General features: G+C 31.1%; 2 protein-coding genes across 2 annotated transcripts in view; one reads left to right on the top strand and one right to left on the bottom strand.

Annotated features, from left to right (window-relative positions):
• The window catches only part of plekhm1 (pleckstrin homology domain containing, family M (with RUN domain) member 1), a 29,776-nt gene extending 24,292 nt beyond the window's left edge, over positions 1–5,484 (bottom strand). Inside the window, exons 1-3 of the mRNA XM_073828711.1 lie at positions 5,350–5,484; positions 4,137–4,225; positions 1,056–1,300 (exon numbers count right to left, since the gene is read on the bottom strand). Coding sequence (XP_073684812.1) covers positions 1,056–1,300; positions 4,137–4,190 — 299 coding nt within the window. The 5' untranslated portion in view covers positions 4,191–4,225; positions 5,350–5,484. The remainder of the gene's footprint in view (positions 1–1,055; positions 1,301–4,136; positions 4,226–5,349) is intronic.
• A 4,280-nt stretch (positions 5,485–9,764) lies between these two features.
• LOC141298335 (interferon a3-like) lies at positions 9,765–11,721 on the top strand. Its single transcript, XM_073828834.1, has 5 exons — positions 9,765–10,022; positions 11,069–11,146; positions 11,238–11,381; positions 11,461–11,538; positions 11,626–11,721. Exons 1-5 carry the CDS (start codon positions 9,765–9,767, stop codon positions 11,719–11,721), a joined length of 654 nt encoding a protein of 217 aa, XP_073684935.1.
• The last annotated feature ends 2,172 nt before the right edge of the window (positions 11,722–13,893 follow it).

Below are 13,893 nucleotides of genomic sequence, written 5' to 3'. Positions count from 1 at the left end.
TTATATATCATCATAAGCTTTCCATGGATGTATGGTTTGTTAGGATAGGACAATATTTGGCCGAGATACAACAATTCGAAAATCTGGAATCCGAGTGTGCCAAAAAAAAAAAAAAAAAAAAAAAAAATATTGAGAAAATAACAATTAAAGTTGTCCAACTTGCAATATACACTTAGCAATGCATATTACGAATCAAAAATTAAGTTTTGATATACAGTACAGACCAAAAGTTTGGACACACCTTCTCATTTAGGTGTGTCCAAACTTTTGGTCTGTACTGTAGATATGAATTCAACTGAAAAAACTTGTGAAAAAATATCTTTCAGGTGGTCAAATAGCAAATAGTGGAGCTCTGCAGCCACCTACTGGTAAAAGTTTTTGTAGTTGTTTTTTTTACTTTTAAAACTGGATTTTCCAAAAGATGGGCAAAAATCTTACACTAAACCATGTGAAATTATCCATGTTATCCCCATGAATTAAAGTTAGAAATGTGGGTCTTTTATAAAGTGAATTTTACATAATAAGCAGTTTTTGTATAAAAACCCATTTAAAAAATATTAATTTATTAATTTATATATATTTAAAAAATATCACTAACCCACTGAAAACTGCACAAATGCAGAGTAAAAACTTTAATAAACAGAAAAATATACAGTACAGTCCAAACTTTTGGTCTGTACTGCATTTACGGTAAGACATTTACAAAATATCTTCATGGAACATGATCTTTGCTTAACATCCTAGTGATTTTTGGCATGAATGAAAAATCGATAATTTTGACCCATTCAAAGTATTTTTGGCTACTGTTACAAATATATCCGTGCTATTTATTGTTTTGTGGTCCAGGATCACAAATGAATGTGCCCGCTTCTAGGGCAGAGTTTAGGCAGACTAAACGATTAAAGTAGTACTGCATGTCAGTTGTTTTCACTACAATATTCAGTTATGACATATGCATGGAAGAATTGTTTACAATAAGAGCAATAGCCTATTTATTTTTTAAATGCATGTGGAGTTTACTGAAACTAATTTAGGTATTCTAACCTATGTCTCACCTGTGGGTGACAGTCTTCAACAGGCTCCAGAAGACGGGCTGAGGAAGTGCTCCTCGTGACCCTCCTTTACGTGTGTGATTTCCGTCAAACCGGATGAACTTGCTCTTGATTCCATGGATGAAGACCGCCTCCAAAGCACAACACAGCAGGTTAGCCTCCAGGTCCTCGCTGGTGACCGCAGTGTCTGTGGTGATGTAACGCTTCTGTAGGGCTTTTAGAGTTCGTGCGATCTTTCCCTTGATCCACTGAGAAGAACAGAGAGGTTAATATTGCTCTGTTACGTCTTTTCCTAGACCAGATGTTAAAACAAAATAGCCAGAAGGGAACACATGAAATCGACAGTTATTTTTTTAGTGATAAGAGGCTGTTGTGACCCAGTCAAATTCAATAATAAAGTTAAAGTAATTTGCATTGATTTGCATTGTAGGTCACTGTAACATTGTGACATCTAGGGCAGCAGACCAAATCAAGAAAAGCTCTTGTGACAACAAAACAACTTCACAAGATGTGGAGTAAGCATTGTGCAGCCTCTCAGACAAGAGAGCAGAACGGAGAAGTCATCATGCTCTGCCATGTGAACGTGAGCCATACCTACAGACAGACTGTCACCTGATGTCAGCTGACTGACTACATCTGAGCCAAAGCGCTGTGGAAATTCAACATAGCACCTTTGAGTCAACTGAACTGACACGCAAATAGTAGTCATGTTTCTGGGAGGAATGAAGCCAAGATGACTAGAAAACTCGGAGTTTGCCTTTAAGGGTCAGTCATGATAAGCACTTAGTCATGACAACTAGTTGAATGAGGAACTTCTGTCTCATATCAGATCTTGCTGCAAGTGTATAAACACACATCTAGTTCTTTAAAAAGACTGGTTAGATCTGAAACTATTTCTTTCTATGTGTCAATCATAATATACAATGATAGCAATTTCATATTCTGGGTTGCTGCAGATATTAAAAACTTGAAAGATCCCTTTATAAGACCTCATTAAATGTACTAATGTAGCGTTTTCAGATTATATTATTGTAAAAAAAATTCCCCTGTTCAGTTGGGATTTAATTACAGTTAAACTCATAAAATCATAGCATAAAAAACCTCAAGTCAAGTATTATTTAAGTTGGAAAGGTATACATTCTGAAAATCAGTGATAATAAAGATTTGAATTGATATGCATTTAAAATATAAGTTGTTAGAAAAAAAAGTAATGAGTTTGAATTTTAGATGATGCTATTATTTATATATATATATATATATATATATATTTATATATTTTATATTTCTATAATTTTTCAGATTATTTCTATTTTGTTTTAACTGAAGTAAATAATTGATTTATTAGATAAATTACTAATTATAAAATTTTCATTTGTAAGCCTAAATACATCTTGTGTGGGGAAACTGATAAACTATACTTCTTCTGAAATTATTTTTTATGTATTAAATTATTTTGCTTTATTTATTATTTGTTACATTTTATTTCATTAATTTTGGAAGCTAAAATAAAGTGTGTGCATGTATGTACACTATCAGTAAAAGTTTTTGGACAGTAAGATATTTTTTAAAGGTCTCTTCTGCTCACCAAGCCTGCATTTATTTGATCTAAAGTACAGCAAAAACAGTAAATATTTTTACTATTTAAAATACTATTTTTTTATTTGAATATATTTTAAAATGTAATTTATTCCTGTGATTTCTGTGAAGTTGAATTTTTAGCATCATTACTTTAGTTAAATAATCCCTAAGAAATTATTCTAAAATTCTGATTTCCTGCTTATTATTTTTATCATGTTGAAATCAGCATATATAGTATAATTTTTTCAGGTTTCTTTGATGAATAAAAAGCTCTGAAGAACAGCGTTTATCTGAAATAGAAATCTTTTGTAACACCATAAATGCTTTTATTATCACTTTTGATCAATTTAAAGCATCCTTGCTAAATAAATGTATAATGTCACAAAAGCTTTTTATTTCAGATAAATGCTGATCTTTGGATATTTTTATTCATTAAAGAATCCTGAAAAGAAAATGTACTCAACTGTTTTAAATATTGATAATAATAATAATAACAAAATGTTTCTTGAAAAGCAAATCAACATATTAGAATAATTTCTGAAGGATCATGTGACACTGAAGACTGGAGTAATGATGCTGAAAATTTAGCTTTGATCACAGGAATAAATTACATTTTAAAATATATTCAAATAGAAAACTATAGAAAAATATTTTAAAATGTTCCTGTTTTTGCTGCACTTTGGATCAAATAAATGCAGGCTCGGTAAGCAGACAAGATCAAAAAACTTTTGACTGGTAGTGTACGTATATGTATATTTAAATAGCCCAAAAATATGTATATTTATATATTTACAAACATTTATTTTTATATGTTAGTGTGTATATTTTTGTATATGTTGCATTGGATATGTTTGCTTTGTTACCGAAACTCGAAAAAACTAAAGAGCTAATTTAACAGTTGCTCAGTTGAATAAAAACAGAAAGCACAGAACAATGAATATAATCTATGTGTCAAAATATTGAATGAGTGTGTAAATACAGCTGTTGAATTTGAACAGCTTTGTTCAAATCCCTCGTCTTGCTTTAAGTTACGCATTTTTGTATGTGAACTGAATATAAAGCACTACTAAACTGAAATTAACAGCAAAGGTCTTAAGCAAATAAAGAGGAAATGGCCAGACAGAAAACCTTATCTCTTGAGCAGACACTTCTCTCACGAAGGCAATAATTGTCTGGTTTCCATTCTGTGTGTGGTCTGACTTCAACAAGACAAAACGCCAACTGTGGCTTCTTATAAACTTGTTTTAACAAACTGTATTAAAACATATAGAAATGGCATACTTTTCTCTGTGCAAATAAGCTGTAATAGAAAACATTTATCAAATGAGACGCATCAAGTTTGATTTAACGCTGGTTTCCAAAAAACAAATCCAGGTTCCCGCAAATTCCACAACCTCTAATAGGAACCAGCTCAACGGGTTTCATGAGATGTGAAGGTTTTCTAATCAATGAGACTGTAATGTATACAATTCAAATAATCTTGAAAAAGAGGAGGAAGTTACAAACCTGTTTAACATCTCTAGCCTCTGGGCCACTCTCAGGTGTTTGGGTGGCCAACATGGCTCCTCTAGCTTCAATTAGTCCCCTTTCACACACTGCAAAACACACACAGACAAGATCTTAACACATCTGTACCATTTTATGTCTGTTTCAAACTTTGTAATATTCCCATTATGTGTTAGCCTCAAATTTCAGCAGTTTCGAAATCTACACTTTCAAATAAACTTGAGGAAATCTAAAGCTTTGACTCTGAATCTGAGTAAATTATTGTCGTTTTATATTATAAATCACAATCTTCTGATTTAAACGACACCAGGTCTGCATTATCAGCTCATGTACGGTTAGAGATCATTTCTAGGTTAAACTGACGGTGTTACAACTCCCTAAACATGTTTATTCAATAAAAGAGGTTTTATAAAAACACAATGAGAAGAAGAAGAATAGTGTGTTTAATATACTGGCAGCCTTTGTTTGGTAGCCAATAGTGGAAGTGATACACTCATCCCTGCCTGTTTCCTCTTGAGGTAGATTCTCAGTCACACTAAAATGAAGTACAAGTGTATATCCACATTCATTTCACTTCAAAGTGCATTCACAGTCATTGCAAACAGGTCACCCTTGTGAAAGAGAAGTGTGTTGAAAACTCTGTTTTAGCAGATAATATAGTATTAGAGAAATACAAGGACACTCAAGTGTACTTAAAAAGACTTAAACTAGACTTAAACCATATTTCAACAGAAGTAATTATAATTTTACATATAAATATGTACTTAATAAACTCTCAGGTTCAACTAATTGCTTTAATATACATGTAAATTATACTATATTTTAATGTAATTGCAAATAACATATTGTTAAATGTTCAAAAACATAACATTCAGTTCGCACTTAACTCTTTTAAAGTATATTACGTAGTTTTAAGTTAAAAAATTAGTCACAGGCGTCTTTAGCATGACTTAACTGTTACCTAGCAGACTCAAAACAACACGAAATTCAAATAACATATATAAGATCACGATAAACCGTCTAAAAGCAGTTTATATGATCTAAAATGAACATTTAATATCATCTCTTACTCAGTTATGAGTTTAAATGCCCTTAAACGAGACTCAAACATATACAGACTTTATTATTGTTCGTGAATCCGGCTAAAATGCTTAGATCGTAAGACAGCAGACAATTCGCCGTTTGATTATTATTGCTAACAGTCAACACTCACCATGTTTGTTCTGCGTTTCTCTGTCGCGGCGGCTTGGGTTTCCTTTACTCTTACCAAACACAGACACGAGCACCAGGTCGTGTGATATCTGTCACTTTCATTCGCTGATCCAGGAAAAACAGAAGCGGACAGGCGATATAGACGTGATCAGATCAGCTGACGCGAAATGCAGCATGGGAAATGAACGCAAGGGTTCGCCGTGTGACGAACAGTGCTGTTGCGCAACTCTTGCGCAGCATTGACTGTGTTGAAGACTCCGGCGAGAGACTGGGAGCTACACTGGAAATAAAATAATCAGACGTCGAATTCGAAAGTACAGTATTTTGCAAGTTTATGATTAGCCAGCGATTAAAATATATTAGCTTTCCAGTGGCTTCTAAAGCAAATGAAACTCAATTTAAAATAAGCATGGTATCCCTCATCTGAGTTTTTTAGACAACTGAAATGATTATATAATTAGGTTTCCTTGTTGAATAAAAAGTTCAGAAAAACAGCATTTTTCTGAAATAGAAATCTTTTGTAACATTAGAAATGTCCTCATCATAAAAAATACTGACTTTATCATAAAAAAAATACTCAACCGTTTTAAAATAGATTATTATAATAATAAAATGTTTCTTGAACAGCAAATCAGCATATTAGAATGATTTCTGAAGGATCATGTGAAAATTTACCTTAAAAACAGCATTTTTCCGAAACAGAAATCTTTTGTAATTTTATAAATGTCTTTATCATAAAAAATAATGACTCCAAGCTTTTGAATGGTGTAGTGTAAATGTTACAATATATATATATATATATATATATATATATTATATATATATATATATATATATATATATATATATATATATATTAATTTCAAATAAATGCTGATCTATGGATATTTCTATTTATCTAAGAATCCTAAAAAAATACTCTGTTTTAAATATTAATGATTATAATAGTAAAATGTTTCTTGAACAGCAAATCAGCATATTAGAATGATTTCTGAAGAATCATGTGAAAATTTAGAAATCTTTTGTAACATTATAAATGTCTTTATTATAAAAATACTGACTTTTGAATAGTGTAGTGTAAATGTTACAAAATATATTTTTATTTCAGATAAATGCTGATCTATGGATATTTCTATTCATCAAAGAATCTTAAAAAAATACTCAACTGTTTTAAATATTGATGATTATAATAATAAATCATTTTAGCTGAAAAACATCATTTTTTTCTGAAATAGAAATAAAACGTAACATTATAAATGTCTTTATCATAAAACATATGGACTCCAAGCTTTTGAATGCTGTAGTGTAAATGTCCCTCCCCCCCCCCCAAAAAAAAATTATATATATATATATATATTATAATACATTTTTTTCATTAATATAATGTTGATTCTGGGCATTCTTTTCTTTACAAATGCAAATGTTATTTTTTTGTTTTTAAAAGACACTTTAATTACTAATTCTATTACTAATACTAATTACTTTCTATCATTGCAATGCATGAAAAATAAAAAGGCCTTATTTTCTTTTCTCTTTCTTAGAATATATGTATCTTTATTATATTTTATTTTATTGGTACTTTGCATCTATTTTGTCTGATATCTGCCTTGCTTAATATCTGCTTTATTTACATTTATCAGTGCCATTGTATATGTGTATTATGTTCAATTTGTTCAATAGTATTAATAAAAACAAAACGACATTGAAAGTCCATTATTGTTTTCTCAATGTTGGTTTTATGTCTCATGGACATGAATGAAATACCACACTGTTACAACCAACAAACAGCACAGTTTAATAAAACATAATTAAAAAAAAAATTCAAACAAGCATTAAAGTGGCAAAATAAAGCATAAAAATTAGTAGGTTATTTTAATTTTGTTATGTTTAGGATATTTCAAACAGCATCCCAAAAGTCTATTTTAAAAACAGCGGAATTAATTAAAATGAATTAATAATAATCTATAATAATCTAATAATCTAAAATAATAATAATATCTCTCTGTCTATCTCTTGTTTTGTTGTTTACTTGCTTATACTCACTTATTTATAATGTAAACTGATTTGGTATTTTCCTAGTAACATTAGCTGAGGTAGAAAACTGTTATCTTTGTGTTTTCGACTCAAGGCATTGCGTCATGTTATTATGCATTCCTGGGAAGGAAAATAGGTCAAGGTATGTATGTTGTATGTTGAATATTCATTTTTATTATGTTGTATTTTTTGGACACAGTAATGTTTTTAGATTATGGAGTAAAAGATAGGCTTACAGTTCTTATTCTGAAGTTAAAAGATGAAACCAGGCCCTTTATTGGCACAGTGATTTTTTAGTGTTATTAACTGTAATTGAATATTTATTCATTTAATATAATTATTATTTTATATTTCCATGATTGACATTACATTTCATATACACTGTCAGTCAAAAGTTTTTGAACAGTAAGATTTTCAATGTTTTTTTTTCTTTAAAGAAGTCTCTTCTGCTCCTCAAGCCTGCATTTGTTTAATCCAAAGCACAGCAAAAACAGAAAAAATGTAGAAATATTTTTACTATTTAAAATAACTGTTTTCTATTTGAATATATTTTAAAATGTAATTTAATCCTGTAATCAATTGCTGAATTTTCAGCATCATTACTCCTTTACTGTTACATGAAACTTTCAGAAAACTATTATTATTATTAACAATATTTAAAACAGTTGAGTACATTGATTTTTCAGGATTCTTTGGTGAATAGAAAGATCCCAAGATCAGCATTTAACTGAAATAAAAAGCTTTTGTAACATTATACACTATAATTCAAGAGCTTGGAGTCAGTATAATTTTTTGGGAACGAAATAATAGAAATTAATACTTTTATTTAGCAAGGACGGTTTAAATTGATCAAAAGTGACGATAAAGACATTTATAATGTTCCAAAAGATTTCTATTTCAGATAAATGCTGTTCTTCTAAACTTTCTATATATCAAAGAAATCTGAAAAAAATATACTCAGCTGTTTTCAACATATTAATTATAATAAATGTTTTTCAAGCAGCAAATCAGAACATTAGAATGATTTCTGAAGGATCATGTGACACTAGAGTAATCATGCTAAAAATTACATTTGAAAAAATATTCAAATAGAAAAGTTATTTTTAATAGTAAAATATTTCAGAAGATCACTGCTGTTGCTGTACTTTGGTTAAAATAAATGTAGGCTCTTCTTTAAAAAAACATTTAAAATCTTACTGTTCAAAAACGTTTGACTGGTTTGCTTTCATTAAAACCTATATTGAGTGCAATCATTACGTTTTTATTCATTGTGTTTCTATCACAACAATTTAAATATGCGCAATTAAATATGTAAATATACATTTGTATATAGGCTTAGTCATATAATTATTTCACCTTTCCGATTAATCTCTTTTAATATCTTCCTTCGTCGTTTCCATTTTTTTTTTTAAATAATTGATTTAACCCACGGTATTGCTCTTTTTGACGTCATTTTAGTAATAATCGTAATATAGCCTAATATGAATATGAAATATGAATTGTGTCGTCACGCCTTTGCGACGTCACTCGCTTTCGATTTCACTTTCTCAGGTATTCCGCGGCGGGATTTTTTTTCCCACATTCCTCTGTAGAGTCAAAGTTCACTCTCACGCAACCTGCACTTTCTTCTTGAAACCTTCAAACATAAACAAATGAATAAACAAAGAAACAAATAAATAAAAAAATCCCTCAGAAATGACTTGAATGAAACGTTATGCATAGGCTAATTAAAAGATTTCAATTAATAAATAAGATTACGTGACTGCATTCCAATAACAAAAATACATTTTTTGTACAATATTACCATGTTTTACTTATTTATTTTGGATATAGCCTATATTACTTACATTACATTAGCTATAAAGGTTCATCACAGCGATGCCATAGAAGAACCATCTTTCTCTCCTTTTTATAATCTGAAGAACCTTCTTTCGCCACAAAGAACCTTTTGTGAAACAGAAAGATGTTAAAGGTTCTTTATGGAACCATTTAGACAACAAGGTTGTTCTATAGCATCGCGAAGCACCTTTATTTTATTAGGAGTGTACTCTATATTTAGAAGACAACTTAGTTAGTCTATCTGGGTCCACCTTCGGTTTACATTTTATTTTTCACTATTATTAGCGGTAGTCCGTATATGGTGTTAACTCTGTGTTTATTCTAGTATAACGTATTTGTATTGATTATTTTTACATATAAATCACTGAACTCCACTTCACCAGTTCATATCAGTGAAACACTCCGCATTCCCACACTGACACAAAAGCTGTTGCGTAATTGTGGCTTACCTCTATTGCTCAGGTGTGCGCGTTTACAACTGGAAAGTGAAATGTCAGGTGCAATTCCCGCTTAGCGCATTACTGTATATAAACGGCGGAGAGAATGGAGGAGACACAACATCTTCCAACATTAGAAAAGAACAAGCGAATAGACAGCATTGAAACAGCAGCAGCTCTTCAGTGGATCAACTTGAGGCATCAATCATCTTTAGAAAGTCAACACGACAAAATGGACCTTCGTTTGGTGCAACTCTGCCTTCTTCTGTCAGCGTGCGGTTTTAGCTCTGTGCTGAGCTGCAGATGGATAGAACACAAGTTTAAACAGCACCATGGAAGTTCTTTGAATCTGATCAGAAATATGGTGAGTTGTTTTTTACCATTTTAATTTTTAATTCTTTTTAGAGACTAATTGGAATATTTGTGACCATTGGACACAAAACCAGTCATGAGAGATGAGATTTTAAGCTTTTCATCGATGTATAATTTAGAATAGGACAATATTTGGCCTGAGATACAACTATTTGAAAATCTGGAATCTGAGGGTGCAAAAAAATAAATATTGAGAAAATTGCCTTTAAAGTTGTCCAAATAAAATTCTTAGCAATGCATATTACTAATCAAAAATTACGTTTTGATATATTTACAATAGGAATTTTACAAAATATCTTCATAGAACATGATATTTACTTAATATCCTTATATTATATTAATTATATTAATAATATAATTTTTGGCATAATGTTAATTTTAACCCATACAATGTATTTTCGGCTGTTGCTACAAATGCACCCATAAGCTACTTTTTGGCCCAGGGTCACATTTGTACATTAAAAAGTAACATTTTAATTTTTAATACTAATTGAGAGACATCATTACTTGAGTCATATCCATTTAGAAAAATTACTTACTAAAATTACTAAAATGTATCAGATATGATCCATCAGGCTTTTGAGGAACATATTTTTTCCCTAAGCATTAAATATCATCTTACTAAGACATATTATGGGATATAGAGTGATAACTGTACCATCTTGTTCTTTAACGTGTTAGTACACTCTTAAAAACTAAAGGTGCTTCACGATGCTATAGAAGAACCTTTTTGTCTAAATTGATTCATAAAGAAACTTTAACATCTGAAGAACCTTTCTGGTTCCCAAAAGGTTCTTTGTGGCTAATAAATTCTTCAGATTATAAAAAAAAAAAAAAAGCAGCAAAATTAGGCACTTTGTACAGCTAAAATAGCTAATAGAGACCAGAAGCCAGACACGCTTACAGAAAAAAAGGTTGATACTCATATAAATCTATACCAAATGCAGCTGTAATAGCTAACCGGAATTCTTTTAAACTTTTCAGATCTGATTCTGTTAAAAATAATTAATTAAATCTGTTTCTGACTTTTTCATATAGGGTGAGAAAATCCATAATGACCATAAGGACATCAACCCTATCCCACATGATCTGATCAATGAGCACAGAGAAGCAGAGGTTAGAAAAAAAGTCTTATTATTATTATTATTATTATTATTATAGATTATGAATCTATATTCATATACCTGTCTATGTTTGTTCTTTCCAGCGTGAGAAACAGATCCAGTTTGTCATTCAGGCTCTGATTGAGATCACGGCCCTCTTTGACGATGCCGTCGTCCCCTGGGGAGCTAAAAAAAGGGACGATTTCTTAGCTGTAATGCATGAGGAGATTGATGGACTGCGCTCATGTGTGAGTACAAAACTATACAAAAATATAATACCACAAACATCAAGTCAGATGAACTCATAAATTTGTTTTCTCGATGCAGGGTGCCTACAAAATGAAGAGGAACAAAAAGTTGCATCTGTATTTTAAAAGACTGAGACAAATGACAGAAGTGAACAAGGTAGGATTCTAATATTTAGATCAGTCCGCAGGTATAAATATGGAAAATTGTCTAAATTGTGGATTGTGAACTCTTGTACTCTTTCAGGTGGACGGAGGTCAAAGCTGGGAGATCGTCAGAAAACGGGTCATAAGTTTCATGAACCAGCTGGAGTTCTTCACCTCCTCCAAAACTCATGTTTAAGAACTGGACGTCTTGAAGCTTCTCTCCATTTACAGAAGAAGAAAAAAAATCAGTGTTGTTAATCAGTGTTTGCACTCCTTTTTTATTATGGTGTCTTATACAGATGTATACAGTGTTTATTTATTGTTGGTTTTTATTCCTTATATTGTTTAGAAGTTATTTATATATTAAAAGTATTACATTTTAATTAAATTATTATTTATTTTATTTATGTAATTTAAGGTATTTTATACAATATGCTTTTGCATACTAATTTTTAAAGATTATATCCTTATTTATTTATTTTTTCTACCTGTCACATAAAAATGCAAAAATGTGATTACAGTAAACAAAATATTTTTTGTATTTTTGGCATCAATAAAGAACTTGAATGTTTTATTACAATATGTGAATTTATTTATGAAATACATAAAAGGGTATAAAATAATTTTAAAACAAAATATTTGACCTTTCAAGTCGGAATGGAATTTAAAGAACTAGTTCACCCAAAATGTAAAATGTACTCACTCTCAGTCCCGTCCAAGATGTAGACAAGTTTGGAGTTGGAACAGAACAGATTTGTAGAAATTTAATATTACATCACTTGCCCACCAATAGATCCTCTGCAGTGAATGGGTGCCGTCAAAATGAGAGTCCAAACAGCTGATAAAAACATCACAATAATCCACAATTAATCCACACCACTCCAGTCCATCTTGTGAAGTGAAAACAAGAAGAAATAAAGCTATCATTACCATTGCTTCTGGCTAAAATAAGAGTCCATAATCCATAATAATGCTTTCTCAATATCAAGCTGAAGTTGAAAACCTCTTATTGATGGATTTGTTTCTGACAAACACATACTTTTCATTTCACAAGCCATTTATTAATGGACTGGAGTGGTGTGGATCACTTGTGGATTATTGTGATGTTTTTATCAGCTGTTTGGACTCTCATTCTGACGGCACCCATTCACTGCAAATGGTCCTTTGATGAACAAGTGATGCAATGCTACATTTCTCCAAATCAAGCTCATATTTATCTCCAGATGGCTCTTCCTGTCGGCAACCAGCATCGACTGGTCTACAAAGTAAAACCTTAAAGAATTATTTTGTCTAAATTGCCAGAAGATGGCGCACTTTCCCCTTCCTACAGCGCTTACAGTGGCTTATTACAGTTTTTTTCAATCGCTAACAAGCGCTTACCCTACGGTGCCCGCCAGGGGACACCTTCGGTTCACTTATGTTTGTCGTGGCCACGAGATATTAATTCGTGGGAACGTGATATTATGTCGTGGCCACGAGATATTAATTCGTGGGAACGTCATATTAACTCGTGGGAACATCATATTATGTCGTGGCCACGAGATCATTTTGTCGAGGTAACGACATCCTTATGTCGTGGCCACAAGATGCGATGATGAGGGAAAGAGATCCATTTCTCGTGGCCACGACTTCTTATGTTGAGGAAACAACATGCATTTCTCGAGGCCATGAGTTTAACACATAAACAAACCTGCGTGACCATAGTAACCCAGGATTATCAGAGTTTATTCATATTTTATTTTTAATTAAGAAATTATTATATTAATTGTTACAGAAATTAATACAATATTAAATTATTATATTAACAATGAGCGAAGCTGTATATGCCAGTGCTGTCTGTGTGCGATGTAGACTATATAGACCTATTTTAAAAAGTTTATCATGAATAAATATTACATAAAGTCAATTAAAATAGTCCTACAGGAAACATTTTATCCCACAGTCTTGTCCATTAACTGATCCTCCTCTTTCCGTAATATTTTTATTATTCGTTTATATTCGTTATTTTCCCCTTCATTTCGATCTCCTTAACGTTATGAATGTAGGTTCTATGACTGGGATTTTTACAGTTCAAAGGCTGAATTTAACATTATATACTGTATTTTATTTAGTCTAATTAATAGACAAATATAGTGTTTCAGTGAAGAGTGAATTATTCACGTAGTTTCATTTGGAAATCATTTATCGTCACACCATAAAATAGGCCTACATGACATTCCTTCTATTAACTGATCGTCTTTTTTCCGTATTAGTATTATTATTATTATCGTCATTATTATATTATTATTTATATTATTGTAGGCCTATATATTTTTATTTTCGTTTATATTCGTTTTCCCCGTGAATTATTCGTCAGTGAACATATTAT

Source organism: Garra rufa, chromosome 22 (assembly GCF_049309525.1).
Source record: "Garra rufa chromosome 22, GarRuf1.0, whole genome shotgun sequence".
Classification (NCBI taxonomy): domain Eukaryota; kingdom Metazoa; phylum Chordata; class Actinopteri; order Cypriniformes; family Cyprinidae; genus Garra; species Garra rufa.
This window is presented reverse-complemented; position numbering and strand designations above follow the sequence as displayed.